Source organism: Gorilla gorilla, chromosome 6 (genome assembly GCF_029281585.2).
Source record: "Gorilla gorilla gorilla isolate KB3781 chromosome 6, NHGRI_mGorGor1-v2.1_pri, whole genome shotgun sequence".
NCBI lineage: Eukaryota > Metazoa > Chordata > Mammalia > Primates > Hominidae > Gorilla > Gorilla gorilla.
Window position 1 is genome coordinate 148513382 of NC_073230.2, and position 24066 is coordinate 148537447.

General features: G+C 38.9%; 1 protein-coding gene across 12 annotated transcripts in view; it reads left to right on the forward strand.

The window, feature by feature from the left end:
- The window catches only part of LUC7L2 (LUC7 like 2, pre-mRNA splicing factor), a 64507-nt gene extending 43099 nt beyond the window's left edge, over positions 1 to 21408 (forward strand). For 10 of the 12 annotated variants that reach the window (XM_019031184.4, XM_063708800.1, XM_019031188.4 and 7 more), the window contains 7 exons: positions 99 to 209; positions 3607 to 3750; positions 5143 to 5319; positions 7524 to 7615; positions 10519 to 10548; positions 15505 to 15696; positions 20116 to 21408. In XM_019031184.4, coding sequence (XP_018886729.1) covers positions 99 to 209; positions 3607 to 3750; positions 5143 to 5319; positions 7524 to 7615; positions 10519 to 10548; positions 15505 to 15696; positions 20116 to 20293 — 924 coding nt within the window. In that variant the 3' untranslated portion in view covers positions 20294 to 21408. The remainder of the gene's footprint in view (positions 1 to 98; positions 210 to 3606; positions 3751 to 5142; positions 5320 to 7523; positions 7616 to 10518; positions 10549 to 15504; positions 15697 to 20115) is intronic. The other 2 variants (XM_055393216.2, XM_063708798.1) reach the window with 1 other exon arrangement.
- The last annotated feature ends 2658 nt before the right edge of the window (positions 21409 to 24066 follow it).

A 24066-nucleotide genomic window follows, 5' to 3' on the forward strand; every position in this document is an offset into this window, starting at 1 on the left:
TGGTAGCATTTTAAAAAGCAAAGTGTGATTTTTGTATGAAGATATTTCTGAATAAAATTGACTTTCTGACAGTAATTGTCTTTAATTAAACTTTGTAGGCCATGGATCATCTGCAGTCATTCATTGCAGATTGTGATCGTAGAACAGAAGTGGCCAAGAAAAGATTAGCAGAAACTCAAGAAGAGATTAGTGCTGAAGTAGCAGCAAAGGTAAGAATTGTAATCATTTCATTAGTACAAAGTATTATTTCGACTCCTTTTGTTTAAGTTTTTATTTTCAAATAATTAGATTTGCAAGAGATTGCAAAGACATATACAAGGAATTCTGTATACTTTCTTGTCTGCCCCAATGTAAACATCTTATACAATATAGTGCAATATCAAATAAATTGACATTGGTCTAATCCTTATATTTTATTCAGATTTTGCCAGTTATGCATGCATTTATTTGTGTATGCATGTCTGTATGTATAGCTCTGTGCAGTTTTTTTGTTTTTCTTTTTGTTTGAGACAAAGTTTTGCTGTGTTGCCCAGGCTGGAATGCAGTGGTGTAATCTTGGCTTGCTGCAATCTCTGCCTTCTGGGCTCAAGTCTCGTGCCTCAGCCTTCTGAGTAACTGAGATTACAGGCGTGCGTCACCAGGCCCAGCTAATTTTTTTTATTTTTAGCAGAGACGGGGTTTTGCCATGTTGGCCAGGCTGGTCTCAAACTTCTGGCCTCAAGCGATCTACCCACCTTGGCCTCCCAAAGTGCTGGGATTACAGGTGTGAGCCACCACGCCTGGCCAGCTCTCTGCAGTTTAATCACGAGTAATTACAGCCACAGTTAGGATGCTTAAGTATAACATTGCCACAAGACTCCCTCATGTTACCCCTTTTATAGCTACATCCATCTTTACCCCCACCCAGCATCTCTACCCTTGGCAACCACTAACCTATTCTCTATCTCTGTAGTTAATGTTATTTCATGGAGTGTTACATAAATGAAATCCTGTGTACGCTTTTGAGATTTGGCCTTTTTCATTCCATATAACTTTCTTGAGATTCATTCAAGTTGTGTGTATCAGTTCATTCCTTTTTATTTCTCCATTGTACAGCTATACCACAGTATTTTTATTTGCTTTTAAAAGCAAATGTTAAATGTCATATTTCACCTGTAAGTTATAACCACAGTAATACATACATAAAGTTAACAGTAATTTTTTAATGTTATCCAGTGTATGTTTATTTTTCTTATAGAGTCGATTTGTTATTAGAATCCAAACAAGGTCTTTTATATTGCATTTGTTGATGACTTATTACAACATAATTATATTCCATTCAGTATGATCTAGTGTGTGTTATGAAAATGCAGAATGGGAGAAAAAGAGTTACCCAGGTGGAGTTTAGATGACAGTATTAAAATATGGTGTTCAGATATGTATATACAAATGAAAATAGATTCCATCGTTTGAGAAAAGGGTTGCTTTTAGTCAACCTTTTCTGAAAATTCTCTGAAGATGGGAACTGGAAAGACGGGCATCCTGAAGTACAAAGGATCTAGTATCTCATCGTTGGAAGAGATCTGTAAGTGCTTGGTAGAGCCTGAGTTGTATTGGTTGTATTGGTTATCCATCACTACACAAATGCTGTATAACAAACCACCTCAAAGCTCAGTGACTTAAAACACTATTTATTTAGCCCATGACTCTGCAGTCAGTGATTTAGGCTGAACTTGACTGAGCAGTTATTCTTGTTTCAGCTGGGCTTACTCACATGCCTTGCAATCCACTAGAGGATGCAGAGCCATGCCCAGCAGGCTAGCCTGGCCGTGTTCTCATAGTGGTGGTAGAGGTGCAGAAGCATCAAGCCCTATCACACAGGCCTCTCCTTTGGTCGTGTTTGCTACCATCTCAGTAACCAAAGCAAGTTCATGGCCAAATTCAGAGTCACGAGTACAGTGGTACACAATTACATGGTCAAGGACATGGATACAGGGAAGAAAGAAGAGTTTTGGACAACAGTTTAGTCATTCAATGATATATTTAAAGGAAAATACCATTTGGTAGAGAGGAAGGATAGTGATAATAGAATTGGACTCTCATTGAGGGAAGAAATATTTTGGGTTGAAGGATATTTGAGAAGTAAAGACTATTAATTAAACCAGTAAACTGGTTTGTTGGGACTGGAAACTCATAGCAAACTAAAACCTTCGGCCGGGCGTGGTGGCTCACACCTGTAATCCCAGCACTTTTTGTGAGGCCAAGGTGGGTGGACCACTTAAGGTCAGGAGTTTGAGACCAGCCTGGCCACCATAGTGAAACCCTGTCTCTACAAAAACTGCAAAATTAGCCAGGCATGGTGGTGCACGCCTGTAATCTCAGCTATGTGGGAGGCTGAGACAGGAGAATTGCTTGAACCCAGGAGGCGGAGGTTGTAGTGAACTGAAATCATGGCACTGCACTCCAGCCTGGGCGACAGAACAAGACTCCATCTCAAAAACAACAATAACAACAAAAAATTAAAACCTTCTTTGCTAACATATTATAATTGGCCATACAGCAAAGACTTTGTGGCCCAAATAATGATTATATGTATGTTTTATGTGCCATTACAACAGTAAGAATGAACTAAGTTGCTAGGATGATGATGGTGATGAGGAAGAGGAACGTATTCTTTCCCAAGGCAAGAGTTAATCCTGGTGGAAAGCTAAGGACTCATAGAGTGGAGTTGCCAGGCGAGTATGCTGAAAATCAGCAAGGTGCTATGCAGTGTACATACGAGGCTTATTTTCTCATTTCTCACAACTTTGTGGGATAGGTACTTCTTAGATGAGGAAATGGATTCGGGTATAAGTAATGTGGCCAAAATTACACAGATAGTAATTGGTTTAGCAATAAGTCAGATCTGATGGATTCCTGAACTTGATCCACCAATTCATTTCTTTAACTCATATTTGAGCCTAGGCTGTTTGCTGAGCACTAGAGATACAAAGATGGGAAATACAGATAGCTGTCCTTAAAGTAGTATGATATTTATGAAAGGAACTGTCAAAAAAGATACAAAGGTGACACAAAGGAGAGAGTATGGCCATCTTCGCTGATGTGTTTAAGTGGGGCTGGGATGTGGTGACTGTTCAGGAATGTTTTACAGAAATGGCCCTTGAGTTGGATCTTGTTGGAACGAGTGAATATTCGGTAGGCAGGCGAGAGGTAAGGGATCCCATCCCAGAAAGAAGAGTATATGCAAAGTCACAGAGGTAGAAAACAACAGGGTAAGTTTGGGGAAACTATAAATTATGTTGTGAGGTGGGGGAGTAGCAAGAGATGGTTTAGAAAAGTACAAAGGGCCAGATCATGGAAGAAATGGTATTTTACACTAGGAATACACCACCTCGCCAGAGGATAGAAAGTTATATTGGGCCCAGTAGTAGCCCTGACTTCATTGAGGTAAGGCAGGCAGGCTCAGAACATCCTGATGTCTCAGTAGTTCATTTGGGATATGCTCAGAAAGCATTCTTTAACCACATACTGCCTTAGATAACAAGTTTTTTCTCAGCAGTTCTGAAATACTTTGAAATTTAAAATTCATTCTCTTGTTTATTCATGATCTTTTTTATTTCATTTTAGGCAGAACGTGTTCATGAGTTAAATGAAGAAATTGGTAAATTGTTAGCCAAGGTGGAACAACTAGGAGCTGAAGGGAATGTGGAGGAATCCCAGAAAGTAATGGATGAAGTAGAGAAAGCACGGGCAAAGAAAAGAGAAGCAGAGGTAAATTCTTAATAGTAGTAGATGAATTCTGCTTAACTTGGTAAGACTACAAAAAAAAAGTAGTAGATGAAACTTCAGTATCTATACTTCTCTAAGAACATGTATTTGAATGGAAATTATTGAACAGTTATTAAAGAGAAGTTGAACTAAAAGACAAAAACAAAACAAAACTTGGAAAAAGCTGGTTGTGGTGGTGCGTGCCTTTGGTCCCAGCTATTTTGCAGGCTGAGGTGGATCGCTTGAGTCCAGTTCAAGTCCAGCCTTCTTCTTTTTGTTTTTTTGAGATGGAGTTTTGCTCTTCTTGCTCAGGCAGGAGTGCAATGGCATGATCTCAGCTCACCGCAACCTCTGCCTCCCGGGTTCAAGCGATTCTCCTGCCTCAGCCTCCCAAGTAGCTGGGATTACAGGCCCATGCCACCACACCTGGCTAATATTTATATTTTTAGTAGAGACAGGGTTTCTCCATGTTGGTCAGGCTGGTCTTGAACACCCGACCTCAGGTGATCCACCTGCCTCGGCCTCCCAAAGTGCTAGGATTACAGGCATGAACCACTGCACCAGGGCTTTTTTTTTTTAAAGACAGAGTCTTACTCTCTCTCCAAGGCTGGAGTGTAGTGGTGCGATCTCAGCTCACTGAAACCTCTGCTTCCCGGGTTCAGGCGATTCTCTTGCCTCAGCCTGCCGAGTAGCTGGGACTACAGGTGTGCACCACCATGCCCGGCTAATTTTTTGTATTTTTAGTAGAGGTAGGCTTTCACCATGTTGGCCAGGCTGGTCTTGAACTCCTGACCTGGGGTGATCTGTCCACCTCAGCCTCCCAAAGTGCTGGGATTACAGGCGTGAGCCACCGCGCCTGGCCTGTTTTTTTTGTTGTTGTTGTTGTTTTTTAAAATACTTTTGGTAAATTTGTCTTTCACGAAATCTCTCTAAGTTGTATTTATTGATATAAAGTTGTTCATAGTGTTCTCTTTTAATATCTGTAGAAGGTTTGCAATTTGTGTCTTCTCTTTTCTTAATTGATCTAGCTGATCAGTTTTATTTTGTTTTTCAAAGAACCAGTCTTCTGATTTTATTGTTTTTTTTCTTGTTTTCTATTTCATTGATTTCTGTTCATGTTTATTATTTCCTTATACTCCAGTGGAGAGAGGCGCTAAGGATAGAGGATGGGGATAAAGGGAACCTATAATTTTCATAACAAAATAGCCACGCTTTTGTGTATTTTTTTTTCTTTTTTTTTTTTTGAGCTGGAGTCTTGCCCCAGTGAGCCACCGTGCCCAGCCACTTTTGTGTATTTTTTAGAAAACACTTTTGGTATAAGCATAGTATATTTTATTTAATTGTATGACTTTTAGTGAGATTTATATGGTCATTGTTTTTCTCACTTTTGTTTAGGAAGTTTATCGGAATTCTATGCCAGCTTCCAGTTTTCAGCAGCAGAAACTTCGAGTCTGTGAAGTCTGCTCTGCCTATTTAGGACTTCATGATAATGACAGACGACTGGCTGATCATTTTGGGGGTAAACTGCACCTGGGATTTATTGAAATAAGAGAGAAGCTTGAAGAATTAAAGGTACATTGGTAAAATATTCCTCACTTTATCCTCTTGTTCTTTTGATCTGTATCAGTTGCCTTTTTTGTACAATATTCTTGACTATGATTCAGTAATATAGTATCTAATGATTAATACTAAACAGTGTAGGATTATAGATGGAAATTAAGTTGGTTTAATGGATGCTGCCTGAGAAACAGACTTAATATTATCCTGTTACTTTTGGAGTTACCATTTTATATTAGATATGACACCGAGTTAGGGATCTTTCAAACTAGTTACTAAAAGAGTCCCATAAAACTTCATTGTTATTGTTCTTTTCAATAAGGTCAATAAGAATGTAATAATATAATATTTATAAGAAGTTTGAGAAAATGAACCCAATATTAATTTGAAATATTTTGCAATTCTTTATTAAATAGCAAGCTTGCAGAATGTCTAGTTTTATTTTATGCTCCTGCTTCCACTTCAGAAAGGACTTATGAAAAAATTTATATATTTTTAAAAGGACAATCACTATTACTTAAATAATATAGATTTTTGTGAGGAAGACAACACAGTTTTTACTCTTGTTGTTTAGAGGGGATAAACACAAAAAAGCATGGTGGTATTTCTGAAGTGGTAAAGATGAGTGTTGGTGGATATAATCTATTTACCTTTTAATATGCTGATAGCTTTTTAAGAATTGTGGCACTGTAGTGTTTTTTCATGAATTGAGGTCTGGCTGACAGATAGGAAACATGGGATAGTCATTTTCTTTGTAACTGTTATTGTCAACTGGAATTAACTCAAGGTCCATAGCATTTAAAATAATGTAGAATCAGAAAATGCCTAGGACATCTCCGTATTCGCAGGTAACAGTGGGCTCTTTTCAGTATTCTGAGTAGCTAGGGTGATCTCAAGTAATTTTTTAAAAATTTCGAAAAGAGTCACTATAGCAAATAGTTACTAGGCTCCAAGTTAAAACTCCAGTGGTTCCTACTTGGGAGTCTTTGCAGATAGACCTAGCAACACAACTCAAGCATTTTACTCATATCTTTAAAAAGCAGCAGCATCAGGATGGTAATTGGAAGTGACCTAAATATTTCCATATTAGAAATCACAGGGCATGGGAACTTGTAGTGATTTATAATGGTTGATGTTTTTAAAAAAATACAAAATAATACTAGAAAACATTTAGAGGAGGGAAATCTTGTAGAAGTGACTTGGAAATGTCATTAAGAAATCATGAAAGGCTAGGCGCAGTGGCTCACGCCTGTAATCCTAGCACTTTGGGAGGCCAAGGCGGGCGGATCACAAGGTCAGGAGTTCGAGACCAGTCTGGCCAATATGGTGAAATCCTGTCTCTACTAAAAATATAAAAATTAGCTGGGTGTGGTGGCGCGTGCCTGTAGTCCCAGCTACTCTGGAGACTGAGGCAGGAGAATCACTTGAACCCGGGAGGTGGAGGTTGCAGTGAGCTGAGATTGTGCCACTGCACTCCAACCTGGGCGACAGAGCGAGACTCTGTCTCAAAAAAAAAAAAAAAACAATCATGGAGCTGGGTATGGTGGCTTATGCCTGTAATCCCAGCACTTTGGGATGCCAAGGTGGCCAGATCACTTGAGGCCAGGAGTTGGAGACCAGCCTGGGCAACATGGTGAAACCCCATCTCCACTAAAAAATATTAATACAAAAATTAGCTGGGTGTGGTGATGCACGCCTGTAATCCCAGCTCCTCAGGTGGCTGAGGCTGGCAGGTGGAGGTTGCAGTGAGCCGAGATGGTGCTACTGCACTCCAGTCTGGGCAACAGAGTAAGACTCTGTCTCTAAAAAAAAAATAAGATCATAGGCCAGTCTCAGTGGCTCGCACCTGTTAATTCCAGCACTTTGGGAGGCTGAGGTGGGAGGATCACTGGAGCCCAGGAGTTGTAGACCCATCTGGGCAACATAGCGAGATTCTGTCTCTATTTTAAAATAATTTGTTTTCACTTAAAAAAAAAAAAAAAAAACCCAAGTAGAAATCATGGAGAAAGGTGAAATTTTACACATTTTCCACAAAATGGGGAAAGATTATGGAGAGAAGACTTGTAAGCCTAAATTTCTGGCAGTGCTTCAAATTGAATTATTAAACAGATTTTGACAGCAGTTGTACTGTATTAGAAACCAGATAATATAAAGTTTAGGATAAAGCTGATTAAGAATGGACTCAGTAAATATGCTTCTCATTTATTACTGTTTTTAAGAGAGTTGTAGCTGAGAAGCAGGAGAAAAGAAACCAGGAACGGCTGAAACGAAGAGAAGAAAGAGAGAGAGAAGAAAGGGAGAAGCTGAGGAGGTATGGAGTAATGGGCCAAGTAATTGAAGTTGAATCTCTGTGGTTCTAAAAAGAGATATAATTGATTTTAAATTTTAGATGGTGATAAATCTGTTATGGGACGTGGGAAATTTCTGCTTACTTTAAAAAATATTACTGTGCGAATTATATAAATGTTTAATTATACAAGTATCGTAACTCTTGGCCATTTAACGGAATGTGATTTCCTTTAAAATGTGTGGAAGAGTGAATAAAGAATGCTTCGTATCTGGTAAGATTTATAACAAAATCCAGCCGGGCATGGTGGCTCACGCCTGTAATCCCAGCACTTTGGGAGGCCGAGGCGGGCGGATCATGAGGTCAGGAGATCGAGACCATCCTGGCTAACACGGTGAAACCCCGACTCTACTAAAAATACAAAAAATTAGCTGGGCGAGGTGGCGGGCACCTGTAGTCCCAGCTACTTGGGAGGCTGAGGCAGGAGAATGGCGTGAACGCGGGGGGCAGAGTCTGCAGTGAGCTGAGATCGGGCCACTGCATTCCAGCCTGGGCGACAGCGAGACTCCGTCTCAAAAAAAAAAAAAAAAAAAAAAGATTTATAACAAAATCCTTTTCTAGCCCTTTGATTTTTCATATTGGGCTAGATTTGCACCAGGTTAGCATAGAATTATTATTTTTTTATGATGTATTTTGTTAACAAAAGGTTTAAGGGTGGTTGTTTCATTGAAGGGTTTTTTTTACATTGAACTTTGGTTAGTTCCTCAATTCTAGGAGCCATAAACTATTAAAAAGTCTAAAAATAATATCTAAATGTATATAATTCCTCTTACATTGGTATTCATTAATTGATAAAATCTTACAATTCTAGTATTTGGAATGTCTAAACATTCTTCTGAGTCACTTTTACCCATTGGCAGCTAAAATCACATAGCATCATGGTGGCAACATTTTTTTTGTAACTCATCTTTATAACTTCTTCAGCAGCTTTAGGATGGACAGTTGTATCACAAATGATTTGCCTCTAGTCCTAATTTATAGTGTTCCTTGAATCATACTACATTTAAATGTCTTAAATTTAAATACCTTCTCTTTAGAGTTAGCAGATGTGCTTAAGCTAATTAAAACCCTTTGTAGTATTAGGATATGCTCACTTCCTTCGATCTTTGAGCATATTATATACCCAGTATATTTCAAGAAGTTTAAACAGACTTCGTTTGTGTTACTTGGCTTATAACCAGGTAATCTTTTTGCACCATAAAGACAGTGAAACAAAACTACATGTCTATATGGTCCCTTTTTAGGAGAAGTGATGTCAGTCCTCTATTGAGAGAGAGAGAGATTTCTTCATTTACCGTAAAGTTTACCTCAGAGCTTTTATCTACTTGTTCTTTTGTGTATACTAAGTCCTTATGGGAATATTGCCCAGTATTCTAATATATAAGTGGAATTTTCAGTAATATTGGGAATCTCATTTTAAGATTCAATTGAGGTGACAGTAACATGGAACAGAATTTCTTTGCAGGACTACATTTTCACATTTGTAGATGGTGAAAAAGTATATCACATCTTACTCCTTTGTTTGCCAAATGGCAAGTTTCTTTTGACAGTGATTATATAATGCAAATTTCAGAAATGTTAAAAAAAGTCGTTGAATCTGTGAGCTTAAAGAAATATGGAAGTATGGAAGATGAGGAAATTAGAAACTAGTATAAAATTATACAAGATGGGATAAAAGAAAAAAATCATAATCATTTACTGGGTGCTTATTGTATGCCAGACACTGTAGTAAGGAATTTATCCATATTCATCTAATCTTTATAAACCCCACCCCCACTCCACCCCAGTAAAATTTATATTAGTATCCCTCTTTTGCTAGTGACAGAGTAAGCTGAGAGAGGATATGTAACTTACTTAGGTCACACAGACAGTGAATGGTAGAACCAGAAATAAAACTCAAATCTGGCTGATCTCAAAGTCATGCTTTCAACAATGCTATATATCATCCAAAAAAAAAAAAAAAAATCCCTGTGGTGTCCTACTAGCCATAATATTCACTTTACGTTTCATTGAGCGTTACCTGTGTGCTAGGAAATGTGACAAGTGCCTTATGTAGAGTATCTCATTTCATTTGAAGAAACACATTGTAAGATTGAACTAGGTGTTCTAGAGATTGTAGTATGAGGTTGTAGCTCCAAGAGTATATAGATCTCAGACCATAGAAATTTCACTCTTTTCCCAGAAGGGAAGAAAGAAATGACAGATATAAAAGAATTTTTTCCAAGCTGGTAAGTGGTTTCTGTAAAATTAGCAAGTTGTGATATAATAGGTTGAGCATCCCAAATCCAAAAAATGAAATCCAGTGAGCTTCAAAATCTGAAACTTCTTGAGTGCTGGCAGCATTTAAAGGAGATGCTTACTAGGGCATTTCAGATTTTGGTTTCTGGATTTAGGGATGCTGAACCAGTAAATTATAATGCAGACACTTCAAATTTTGAAAAAAACCGGCCACCTGTAATCCCAGCACTTTGGAAGGCCAAGGTGGTAGGATCATTTGCATCCAGGAGTTCAAGACCACCCTAGGCAACAAAAAATGTAAAAAAAAAAAAAAACAAAAAAAAAAAAACAGAAAAAATCCGAAACACTTATGATCCTTAGCGTTTCGAAGGAGTACTCAACCTGTACTGTGTTTTAACCTTCTAGGAACATATTCTTTAAGAGCCAGGTATTCTGAGTTAAGCAAACCCTGCAAGGTGAAGAAATCTGTCGAGTTTGTGGTGTATTTTGGAAAATTTTGTGTGCATAGGTACACGCCTTGTATTTATAAAATTAATGTAAACATTAGAAATCAGGAAGAATATAATGTAACACTGCACTGTTTTCTTATTTATAGCCACTTTTCTAAGAATACATACTTTTTTTTTTAGGTCCCGATCACACAGCAAGAATCCAAAAAGGTAGGTGTATTACATAAGACAGGTATAAGTAGTGAAGTTGTCTTTTTCAAAGGTAGTTTTTATAGATTGATTAAATGATCCTTTAAAAATTTTCTTTTTTGGCCAGGCACGGTGATGCATGCTTGTAATCCCAGCTACTCAGGAGGCTGAGGCAGAATTGCTTGAAGCCGGGAGGCAGAGGTTGCAGTGAGCCAAGATTGCGCCACTGCACTCCAGCCTGGGCAACAGAATAGGACTCTGTCTTTAAAAAAAAAAAGAAAGAAAAGAAAATTTTTTTTGAAATCATTTAGATGCTCAGAGTTAGATACGTAAAAGGATTAATTTTTTAAAAATCGATTTGGGTGGTACATTTAGGAAACATGTTCTAAGAGGTTGTAGCTGTTGAAAACATTAGTAGGTTAATAGTTGGATAAAATTTTGATTGATCCACTGTGGGTTAAGCAAAACCAAAATGTTTAGTATACCCTCCAGTCTTGACTTTATGTGAGTTTATTACCCATTCCTTTATACAGTGATCACAGAAGGCTTTCAGAGAGGCATTTGCAGCCTTAAAAGAGCAAGACAGTACTTTGTTTTGACTTTCAGCGTTAATATTTGGGGTTTGAAACCTTTCTTTATAGTTTTTGCTAGTTGCTGATACATTTTTTTGTCTGCGAAAGGCAAGGGAAATGTGTTGTACTTCATCATTCTTTCTCAATTCTTCACTTGCCATTCTCATTCCGGTCGTTGAGCTTTCTTCATGGATCCATTCCCACCTAGAATGCCCTTTCTCAGTCTTTTCCAAATTCTACCATTCCTCTTGTTCAGATCACACCTTCTTTTAGAAACTTTCTGAGTTCTCAGCTCTAGAGACTATTTCCCAAGAACTTTTCCCTAAAAAGTAGAGAATTTGTTGTTATGAAAGAAAAACCTGGCTGAGCGCAGTGCCTCACGCTTATACCATCCCAGCTCTTTGGGAGGCCGAGGCAGGCAGATCACCTGAAGTCAGGAGTTCGAGACCAGCCTGGCCAACATGGCAAAACTCCATCTCTACTAAAAACACAAAGATTAGCCGGGTGTGGTGGCAGGTCCCTGTAATCCCAGCTACTTGAGAGGCTGAGGCAGGAGAATCACTTGAACCCAGGAGGTGGAGGTTACACTAAGCCGAGATTGTGCCACTGCATTCCAGCTTGGGTGACAGAGTGAGACTGTCTCAAAAAAAGAAAAACAAAAACCTTACAGTTCTGTTGGCAACATCTTTCAATGATATTTCTGCCTAAAACACTAAAAAAAGTAAAGAACATTAATAAGTGGGGCCAGTTGTGTCAGCTAATTTATATTATTGGTGAATTTGTCTGAGCTAGCATGATAAGTAGAAACATTAAACTGTGATACTGTTATTGTTTACTGTTTGATTAATATAAGCTGGTCCCTTTGTTGAAAACATAAAGTATTGCACATAGAACATCTTTAGATATTTGGGCCAGAAATTTAATTTCTATTCCTCTAGTCCTGTTACCTAGATAATATGTTTGCCTTGTAGCTGGGCTCCTTACTTCTCTGTGCTTGCCCACCCTCCTTCTTCACCTCATTCTATTTTTCACACGTCAGCCAGGATGAGCCTTTAAATAAATGAAATACATCACATCAGTTCTCTGATTCTCCAAAGGTTTTTCATCTCATTCATATGAGAAGTTAACATCTTTACCAAAGCTTTTACATAGGGTGACGGTGTGGCCTGGGGTGTCCAATCTTTTGGCTTCCCTGGGCCACACATCAGATACACTAATGATAACTGATGAGCTGAAAAAAAAAATTGCAAAGAAATCTTATAATATTTTAAGAAAGTTTACAAATTTGTGTTGGGCTGTATTCAAAGCCATCCTGGGCAGCATGCGGCTTGGAGGCTGCAGGTTGGACAAGCTTGGCATAGCCCAAACTGCCCTGGGATAGTTCTGGTTTATGTCTTTTATCCCAGAATATGTATGAATAGCTTCTCATTACACTCAGTAACTTATTTAGAGCCTTCTAGTTTGAATGATAAAGTACCTGGTCATCCTGTAAGACCCTGATATTACTTCCTTTTGCTCACTTCATTCCAGCCACACTGGTCTTTTCCTTCGACATGCTGAGCTTTTTCCCACCTCAGGGACTTTGCATCTGTGTTCCCTCAGCCTGAAGCACTCCTTTCTGAGATGACTGATTCACTTGTTCCCTTTCTTCTTTCAGCTTTGCTTCAGTGCCAACCTATCAGAAAAGCCTTCCCTGCTTATTCCGTATAAATATTTCCACTCTTTTCTCTATCTTTTTCCACTCTACGTAATAACATCTTTTAATTTTTTTTGAGACGGCGTCTTGCTCTGTTGCCCAGGCTGGAGTGCAGTGGCAAAATGCCAGCTCACTGCAACCTCCGCCTCCCAGGTTCAAGTGATTCTTCTACCTTAGGCTCCCTAGTAGCTAGGATTATAGGCACATGCCACCATGCCCTGCTAAGTTGTTTTTGTTTTTTTTTTTTTTTTTTGTATTTTTAGTAGAGTAGGGGTTTCACCATGTTGGCCAGGCTGGTCTTGAACTCCTGACCTCAAGTGATCCGCCTGCCTCAGCCTTCCAAAGTGCTGGGATTACAGGCATGAGTCACCGTGTCCAGCAGATCTTTTTTTTTTTTCTTAACCACCTGACATATCTTTATTTACTGCCTACAAACCTGTATAGATCCCTTTCTATAGTATAAGCACTAAGTTTAGTGCAGGAACTTTATTTTACTTGCTACTCAACCTCCCCTAGTACCTAGAACAGTGCAAAAATACCTAGTGAATATTTTTTGGATGAAAAAATTACCTAGAATTTTTTAGAAGATGAATAAAGTTATACATTGGAAGAAATGGCATTCATAATAAAATGAGTGGTTAAACGAAGCATGATTTGATAAAACTTACATTGAGAGTTTTATATTTTTTCCCTCTGCTTCCTTTTGGAATTACTCTTTTCAGCTGTGGAAATAACGCTTTTTTTTTTTTTTTTTTTTTTTGAGATAGGGTCTCACTCTGTCCTGAGTAGCTGGGACCACAGGCGTGTGCCACCATGTCCAGCTAATTTTTAAAAATTTATTGTAGATACGGGGTCTCTCTATGTTGCCCAGGCTGGTCTTGAACTCCTCCCGTTTAAGGCTTAAGCAGTCCTCCCATTGTGGCCTCCCCAAGTGCTGGGATTACAGACACAAGCTACTGTGCCCAGCCAGAAATACTCTTTAAGTGTGGCTAAAGCTACGTCCATGTCATGTACCTTTCTTTGACTATAATGTTGACATAAGCTGAATGCCTTTTAGCATCGTTCGTAACAATCAGTTGAAGATAAACTGTATTTGTAAACTATCTCATATGTATAATGTGATTTTGAACTTGCTGTATCAAATTATGAGCAAACCTCACATTCTTAAAGTGACTTAAATTTAAGAGTTTTATTGAGGTATAAAATATATATATATATATATATATGATTTACTCTGAAGTCAGTGATTTTTTAGCAAATTTAAAGCTGTGCAACTATCACCATAATCCAGTTGAGAACATTTCCATCATTCTTAAAGTGACTCTTCTAACAAAGTTGCATTCCTTTGTTTCCCCTTGTTTTCTGTCAAATGTTTATGTCCTCTGCATGCCATTTCCACCCTCACCACGCACCCCCACCCACTCCACAAGTTAGTTTGTGACCTGGTGGAGGCTATAAAAGTGTCTTACCTTGTGGGTTTTTTTCTTTTCAAAAAGTGTTTTTATTTTGCCAGCACCTTGATCGTATATTTTCTGGTTTTTCAGAATGTTTTTCGTTCTCTATTTCTGTGTATTCATTAGAAATACATTTTTTTTGCAATCTGAGTCAAGTTCTCAAAAATGATTTCCGCAAGTGTTCTTTCTCCCAAACTCTTTGCTCCTTGAATAGAGAACTGTCTTACTGTGTTTGTTTTGTCTTGCTCTCTATTGCCCAGGCTGGAATGCAGTGGTGTGAACACAGCTCCCTGTAGCCTTGACTTCCTGGGCTTGGGTGATCATCCTTCCTGTAGCCTTGACTTCCTGGGCTTGGGTGATCATCCTTCCTTAGCCTCCCAAAGTGCTGGGATTAAAGGCGTGAGCTACTACCCCTGGCCCTTACTCTGTTTTGATTACACTGTGACTAGACATGCATATTGTGGGCATTAAAAACTTACTTCTATGGTTATCTCACCTTTCTAATTCAGACAAAGAGTAATTTGTCCTGACGTATTCTTCCTCATCTCTTCTCTTCCCTTCTATCCAGGTCTGTCAGGTACATATTTAATTTCTAGAGAATACAAAAATGTTCAAGATATTTAAGTGCAATTAAATTCATAACACATCTAGATAATATAGCCCCTGGCATATAGTAGTGGTTCAAAAGTTGCTTTCACTTGAAAAACTATTTCTGATAATAAATTTATACATTACTGATTGCTCTCTGAGAATTATCAATCAGTGTCTTGTTTTTGAGACAGAATTTCACTCTTTTGCCCAGGCTGGACTGCAGTGGTGTGATCACCAGGTCATTGCAGCAGCCTTGACCTCCCTGGCTCAAGAGATTCTCCCACCTCAGCTTCCTGAGTAGCTGGGACTACAGGCATGTGCCTCTGTGTCCAGCTAATTTTTGTATGTTTTATAGAGACAGAGTTTCGCCATGTTGCCTAGGCTGGTCTTGAAATCCTGAGCTCAAGCGATCCTCCTGCCTCAGACTCCCAAAGTGTTGGGATTACGGGTGTGAGCCACAGCGCCTGGCTGAGAATTATTGTTTTATTTTGAATTCTAGTATGTAGTTATTAACACACCAGCAATTCAGTGTAGATTTAGCTGACTTGGACTATAATTGACATTAAGACTACTGAAAAAAAGTTTCTCTTTAAAGAAAAGGCTTTAATAAATGAAAAATATAGTAATTACAAAGGTAGAAACAAAATCAAATCTTGTCTGGTAGATCCAGGTCCAGAGAGCATCGCAGACATCGGTCTCGCTCCATGTCACGTGAACGCAAGAGGAGAACTCGATCCAAATCTCGGGAGAAACGCCATCGCCACAGGTCCCGCTCCAGCAGCCGTAGCCGCAGCCGTAGCCACCAGAGAAGTCGGCACAGTTCTAGAGATAGGAGCAGAGAACGATCCAAGAGGAGGTATTGATGTGTCAATCAGAGGATATGGAGCTACCTTAATGTTTTAGAGTTGTTTATGTTTACTTATGTTACTTATGCTTAGAGTTCAGATTATTGGTTTGAAACTTTTGCATCTGGTAATATGTACACATTTATGTGTGGGTGTACAACATTTTTCTGTGATTATATGGGTAGTTTTGAAAGAATATACTTATGAGCCAGAGCAAGAAATTGGAACCAATATGTGTAGAGGTTATTGCTTTTCTCTGCTTAGTGTGTCTTGGAAAAAAGTTCTTTACAGGTAAATAATTTTAAATACCAATGCCCTTAGTATGGATCAGCAAATTAGGGGCTCTGAGAAGTCCTTTCATTACAAGAGTTGTTTAGCTTTGATTTATTGTTTTCTAAACTTAATTGAGCTGGGATGCTTTTTCAGAGCAGACACATTCTAGTATATTCTTGTTTTATCTGCACTATAGATATGTATTGTTACATACCTTCAGCTTGGCAAGGCAGACTAATAATCTTAAGGAGGTTCCAAGACTTCCCTTGGTTTAATGAGAACATTCAAAAGGTGCAGGCATAGGGTAAGGTATGTTTGAGGACTTGAATATCTATTAAGAATAAACAAAGGATTATAATGTGGTAGAAGAGTTTAGCATTCATAGTCTGTATAGATCAAACTGTCAAAACTTCTCAGGTCACATGATGGCCCTTAAACCAGGTAATTTCTGTGTAATGTAAGCCATGTTTAAAATTGCTTTTTTCTTGACAACTATTCAAAAGTATATGTATGATAAACATTTTTTGAGTGCCTAGTACCTACTAGTCTTACATATTCTGTGGATTACTCCACATAAAATCTATAATAAAATCCACAGAAAGCTGTTAAAATCTTTCCTATTATTTTTTGACTCAACTTTCCATTCCCTGAAATCACTCACAAGCTGAGTTTGTTAATAGGCTCTCAATATTTTATTTCTTATATTCTGGCCTTGTTTTTAGTATTTCTTAAGGTGATTTTAATAATTGTATATGTTTTACTGTACTAGACTTAGTAAAACATAAGACGTATAACATAGTTGAACAACTTTAAGTTGCTCTAAGAAGTTTCCCATGTGAGGCTGGGTGCCATGGCTCACGCTTATAATCCCAGCACTTTGGGAGACCGAGATGGGCGTATCACTTGAGATCAGGAGTTCAAGACCAGCCTGGCCAACCAACCCCGTCTCTACTAAAATACAAACATTAGCCGGGCATGGTGGCACATGCCTGTAATCCCAGCTACTCAGGAGGCTGAGGAAGGAGAATTGCTTGAACACAAAGGTGGAGGTTGCAGTGAGCCAAGATCGCACCACTGCACTCCAGCCTGGGTGACAGCAAGACTCCAGCTCTCAAAAAAAAAAAAAAAAAAAAGTTTCCTGTGTGAGTTAGAACAAAGGATTGACATCTTTGACAATAATTAGACTGGCATAAGACTACCACATGTTATAAAGTGCTAAACTGCATATCATAGAATAAATGATCCGAGAGTTTAGATGAGGCAAATAACAGAGTAATCAATCAAAAATGGCTTCAGGTAGTCGGTGAAATTTGAACAGGTAGAATCAGCTAGGAAAAAGATATTCCATATAGAGTGAATATCCTAGGCAAATGCAGAGAATGAGCAGGGAGTTTGTAAAGGACAGAGTGATTTGTAGGCCTCTTATCTCACACTCTTGAAACTGATTTTGGGGGTCTACCCTCAGTGCAGTGTTCAGAAATAAGCATTTTTTAAAAGTTACCTGTCTTATCTGCACAATGAATTTTCAGAATTATCCTGCTAGGTGATGGAAGGTTTAGACATTTTCTTGTGTCAAATCTGCCCAACTGTCATTGTTGTTGCTGAACTCCTAAATGTCTTTATTGGTGATGGGTATGGGAAGGATGGGCGTGAAGTCCCCTCATCTGAGATTGTGTTATTTTAGTCCCTGATGCTTCCTGCGTTTATGAAGTTGTATAGGAATTTTTCCACCATACATGATACGTGATCATATCTAAGATGTCAGCATGTTCATAAAGAGGATTATTTTTGTAAAACTATTAAAAGTTTTGCTTTTCTCGAGCACTTTCTCATCTTTGAATTCAAATTATTCTCTTTTAAAGCATCATTCTTTGTTTTTACTAAAAATTACCAGATAATTGCTGTTAAAACCTACTTGGTATTTCATACAACATCAAGTTATTGCTACATATTTGGGTTTAATTTTTCAAGGTAAAAGTTCTTATTGAAAGCCTTTTATGTTTTGCTGTTCTCCTTTCCCTACTGTGAAATACTTGTCTCTGATATAAGTAGATTGTCTTTGTGACCTCTTCCTGGCAATAGTACCCTGCGTAAATGAGGACCATTTGCATCTATCTTTTTGCTCTGTTCAAACATGTTTAGTGCAGACTCCAAAGTCAGATTACTTGGGTTCATTGGTTTAGGCTAAGTAATTTATTTTTTTTTTTTTTGAGACGAGAGTCTCGTTCTGTCGCCCAGGCTGGAGGGCAGTGGCGCGATCTCGGCTCGTTGCAACCTCTGCCTTGCGGGTTCAAGCGATTCTTTTGCCTCGGCCTCCCAAGTAGCTGGGATTACAGGCCCAGGCCACCACACCTGGCTATTTTTGTATTTTTAGTAGGGACAGGGTTACACCATGTTGGCCAGGCTGGTCTCAAACTCCCGACCTCAGGTGATCCACCCGCCTTGGCCTCCCAAAATGCTGGGATTACAGGCATGAGCCACCACGTCCCACCTTGGCTAAGTAATTTATAACTATCTCACCTGTCTTTCCCCATCTACTAAGTGGAGAAAGTAAGAATACCTGCTTTGTTAAGATTATTGGTAGTTTGAGTAAAATAGTATATGGAAAGTACTATGTGTGGGACATAGTAGTTGATATTCATAGTTTTTTAGTTATTACTGATCACTGGGACTGTTTAGCATCTAGTGTCTTTTTAGGTATCATTTTTACCGTCTCTTTTCATATTTTATTCCAACAAAGGCTATGGATAGGACTAGTGTAGACGTGGAATCACTAGACTTGGCACTGTGATTTTTTGTTGTTGTTGTTGAGATGGAGTCTTGCTCTGTCACCCAGGCTGGAGTGTAGTGATGCGATCTGGGCTCACTGCAGCCTCCGCCTCCCAGGTTCAAGTGATTCTCCTGCCTTAGCCTCCCGAGTAGCTGGGACTACAGGCACACGCCACCACTCTCAGCTAATTTTTTGTATTTTAAGTAGAGACGGGGGTTTCACTATGTTGGCTAGGCTGGTCTTGAACTCCTGACCTCAAGTGATCCGCCTGCCTTGGCCTCCCAAAGTGCTGGGATTACAGGCGTGAGTCACCGTGCCCAGTCTTTTTATATCATTTTAAGTTTATTAAAACATTAAGTAGAATGTTCAAAGTGGACAATATTTTAGAACCATTTTTTGTTTAACCCTCCTTAACTATATTTCTAAAACTGAACAGTCATATTTTTTATTTTCCTGAAAGTATTACTTATTCAGGTTCTTGGTAGTGCCTCAGATCCTAATTTTGAATATGGGTTGAGTGAGATAATTATGTAAAAGTGCTGTGTCACCTGTAAAGAACCAAATAAATGTAATTTGTTGAATTTTAGATGTTGGAAGTATGGAAGATTCCATGTTTATTCTGATTCCATAATATGTTTGGTTTTCCAATTGATTTATTATTTACCTTTCTTACATGAAGTTGGGTATGGGAATGGAGAAGGTAGTAAACAGTTATGGCTAATCAAGATTTATTAGTGTGAGCATCTTTGTCTTTTTTTATTTCCCCTTGTTGGTTGAATAAGCTAACTTAGTATGAGTAGATTTTTAAAAGTGGTTATTTAAATTCATATTAATAATTGAGTAGTTCTCTTATCTAAGTCAGGTGTTGGCAAACTGTTGCCGATAGGCCAAATCTGGCCAGTAGCCTGTACAACCAGCAAGCTATGGATGGTTTTTACGTTCTAAAAAGAAAAGAACTGCCACAAAGATTGCATGGACCTGCAGTACCCCAGATAGTCACCATCTGGCCCCTATTCTAAGCCATTTAAAATTTAGATAATACATTTCTTTCACTTTTTAAAGCTGTTATCTATGTATTATTTTTTATATTAAAATACCTTTTATGAATTGGAGAAACTTTGTGTTGTCTCTGAGATAATGAGAGTAGCCTGTAAGAAATTATTTTAGCCTTCTGACCCTCTGCTATTTGTTTTTCACCCATCTTCTTGTTTTAATGCCCTTATCAACTATGGTAGTGCTCTGTAATTTGTCAGAAAACTGACTCCTCTGTCATGGGTATATTCGTCTATATATCTTCAGCTATCAAGAGCTTAATATTTATCCTATTCTTTAATTTGGGTTTTTGGGTTTCCCAACATATTTTGCTCCTCAAATTAATATTTTTCAGATCCTCAAAAGAAAGATTCAGAGACCAAGACTTAGCATCATGTGACAGAGACAGGAGTTCAAGAGACAGATCACCTCGTGACAGAGATCGGAAAGATAAGAAGCGGTCCTATGAGAGTGCTAATGGCAGATCAGAAGACAGGAGGAGCTCTGAAGAGCGCGAAGCAGGGGAGATCTAACTAGCTGTGTACATTTCTTCAGTCCTTAAGCTTCCTATGGAGTTACGTACTATTGTTTAGTTCACAGCTGTTCAGGGTGACAGTGAGCAGATCCAGACACCAGATCCAGCTAGGCTAGATGTACAGTATCTAACTTGATCTGAACTGAACCTGTTTTCCTTGATGATGCCTAAAACTACATCCATAGTTTCTGGTGAACCTGTAATACAGTTCTGAAAGTACAGTTTTATATAATAAGATGCTGATCTCTTTATTCTTTCAAGTAAGAGTGCTAGTGAACAAATTGTGTTACTTGCCTTGGGATTTTTTGAACGTTTGTAAAATGCTGTCTTCCTAGTCCAAACAGCTGTAGCTTTGGGCATTTTTCTTTTTAATTATTCTTCCTCTGACTTTGTATCCCTTAATACCTACACTCTCCAATTGTAAGAAGAGAAAGGGGGCAGGGAAGCAATATAGCTTCCATTCTAAGGCTGTATTCCCGTTATGAATTACTAGCTGATTACAGTTCAGAGCATTGATCCTGGAATGTGTGCTGGAGAAATTTAAAATACTGGGGTTTTTTGTTTAATGGTGCCTATTTAGAGTTGGAAGTTGAACAGCTGTTGCATTACATACTTCTGCTTTTTTATTGAAATTTTGAAATCAAACGTCTTGATTTTTCTGTTCTGTTGAATTGCTATGTTCAGGATGTTCTAAGGGGGTGGGGGCAGGGACTCTTTTCGTAATAAGCACTTGTTTTATTTTGTGTGTGTGGAGTATAAAGGCTACACCCTTATTGTAAAAAAATAATAATAAAATGAAAGAAACAATCACCACCACCATTATTAAACTGTAACTTGTCTAGTAAATTGTCACTAGAACTATTTGCTGTGGGCATTTCCTCTATTCTGTTACGTCATTAACAGTGCCTTACTGTGCAAGGCACCAAAGGACATAAATATGTACTTACAAAGATTCCAGATGAGCTGTTCATGTGGGCCCCTTGCTGACTATATTCCAGCCACTTCAGGGTTGTTTGTAATGACCGTTATAGAGAAGGGCTCGACCTGCAGAAGAAACTGGGGTGTTTTTATTCTCATTCAACAAACCCAAATAAAAACAGTATATGTAACCAACATAATGAGACTTAAGTTTCTGCATTGAAGAGTTGTATATCCATTAGTAACTTAAACTGTAATTGGCAGGTATCTGGAAATTCTGAGGAACACAGATTCCTTAAGTAATGAAATTAGTATCTGTGGGTATCATTAACTAAGGTCACCTTTCAAGAACTGTTAATGTCCTTTGTCCCCAAGTTTGACAGATTTGATGTCAGAGGCATGTGGGCCTCTGTGAAGGTGCTGAGAGAATGGGAAACTAAGGCCATTCTAAGTGATACCAGATTACGTTAAAAACCCTCATCAAGTTCCCAATTTACCAAGCTATGCCTCATTAACTGAGGGTTTTCTGCTGTATTTGGTTCCACACATGCAATTTATATGGCATTTAATCTGAGAGACCCATCTGCCTCAGTGGCCCATTTCCCTTTTATTTTTGGTTGCTAAGAAATGTTTTGTATCTCCTTTGTTCCAGGTAGTCTGTGCTGTTCTAAATCCTTACAAGCACTTCAGATTTCGTACATTGGGGTTTGGAGTAAGATGAAAAGGACTAGCTGGTTGGTGTGAGGAAGAATGTCTGGGACCTGGCCCATTATAATAGTATATCTGGACTTAGATTTTGAACTCTAAAGCATATGTACAGTTGGAATGGAACACTTGTAGAAGTAACACAGGTCTGTATATCAATGGTTACTGCAGTTGTGGTTTCTAGATGGTATAGGCTGCCCCAACATGAACAGGGCATAAAGTGCAGCGTCACTGTGGGGCTGCGTGCCACAGCGGACCACTTCAACCGCATGGCTCTTTACATGATTGATGCCACTGAATTAGAATAAAATCTCAAATCTTAATATCAGTTTCTCATACACAATTTTTGGTCTTTCTGTGTTGGTGACTGGTAGAAAGCATAACTAAGTATATTGTATTTGCAAAAAACTTTTGTCCTTCTGGGGAGTGTTTTGCTAAGTTTTTACCTTCAGTAAGGTTTCTTTCATTTTGCTGTCATCAAGTATTACCCTAAAGCTCCTTTGCTGAGCTTATCAACACCAACTAAAACTAAGGAAAAAAGCCTCCTTAAATAGGTATGTTTTTTATTTTTATTTTTTTTGAGACGGAGTTTCACTCTTGTTGCCCAGGCTGGAGTGCAATGGTGCAATCTCAGCTCACTGCAACTTCCGCCTCCTGGGTTCAAGCAATTCTCCTGCCTCAGCCTCCCGAGTAGCTGGGATTATAGACGTGCACCACCACGCCTGGCTAATTTTTGTATTTTTAGTAGAGACGGGGTTTCGCCGTGTTGCCCAGGCTGGTCTTGAACTGCTGGCCTCAGGTGATATGCCCGCCTCGGCCTCCCAAAGTGCTGGGAGTATAAGGCATGAGCAACCCTCCCTGCCCTACCCCTGCCAGGCTTGTTTTTTAAACAAAGACTTTCTTACCTGTGATTATTAGACCTAAAACCGATATACCTTTATCTTTTCCAAGTTCCCTCTTTCCCCTCCATGTTACATTTTAAGCATCTATTTTTAGTGATAGCTTTCAACATTGGCCTTTTGAGCCATCGCCCAGTATGCATTACAATTTCCACAAACACTTTTGCCATTTGATGTCGTAAATTCTTTCAAAATGGTTTTTAGGTAATGATTATGTACATCATTTAAGTTTTTCCAAATAAATGCTGGTTATAATTGTTAAATGTTTATAGGTTTTTTTTTTTTTTAAATGTAAGGTCTTCCTGTGTCACCAAGCTAGAGCACAGTGGCATGATCTTAGCTCACTGCAACCTCAATGTCCTGGGCATAAGTGATCTTCCCACTTCACCCTCCCAAGGAGCTGGGATTATAGGCACGTACCACCATGCCCAGCTAATTAAAAAAAAAAAAAATGTGTAAAGGCCGGGTATGGTGACTCATGCCTGTAATCTCAGCATTTTGGGAGGCCGAGGCAGGCAGATCACTTGAGGTCAGGAGTTCAAGACCAGCCTGGCCAACATGGTGAAACCCCATCTCTACTTAAAAAAAAAAAAAATTAGCTGGGTATGGTAGCACACACCTGTAGTCTCAGCTATTCGGGAGGCTTAAGGCACGAGAATCGTTTGAACCCGGGAGGCAGAGGCTGCAGTGAGCCGAGATCGCACTCCAGCCTGGGCAACAGTGTGAGACTTCATCTCAAAAAACAAAACAAAATGACCAGGCATGGTGGCACATGCCTGTAATCCCAGCTACTCCGGAGACTGAGGCAGGAGAATCACTTGAACCCTGGAGGCAGAGGTTGCAGTGAGCCGAGATGGTGCCACTGCACCCCAGCCTGGGCGACAAGAGTAAAATTCCCATCTCAAAAAAAAAAAAAAAAAAAAAAAAATTGTAGAGATGGAGTCTTGCTTTACTGCCCAGGCTGGTCTCCAACTCCTGGGCTCAAGCAATTCTCCCACCTCAACCTCCCAAGGTGCTGAGATAACAGACATGAGCCACCACATCCAGCCCATTTATGGATTTTTTTAGCTTTAAAAATCTAAGTAACCATTACATATTAAAAAAAAAAAAACCCACATACCTAATGTGGATGTTCAGCTTTTATGGCTCTCCCAGTTGTGAAACCGTTGAAACATGTCCCTTCAACTGGTAAATTAGCTGCTGCCCTGGGCTAGTTGAGTGCCTGCCCCCAACGCAAGACCAGCAAGCA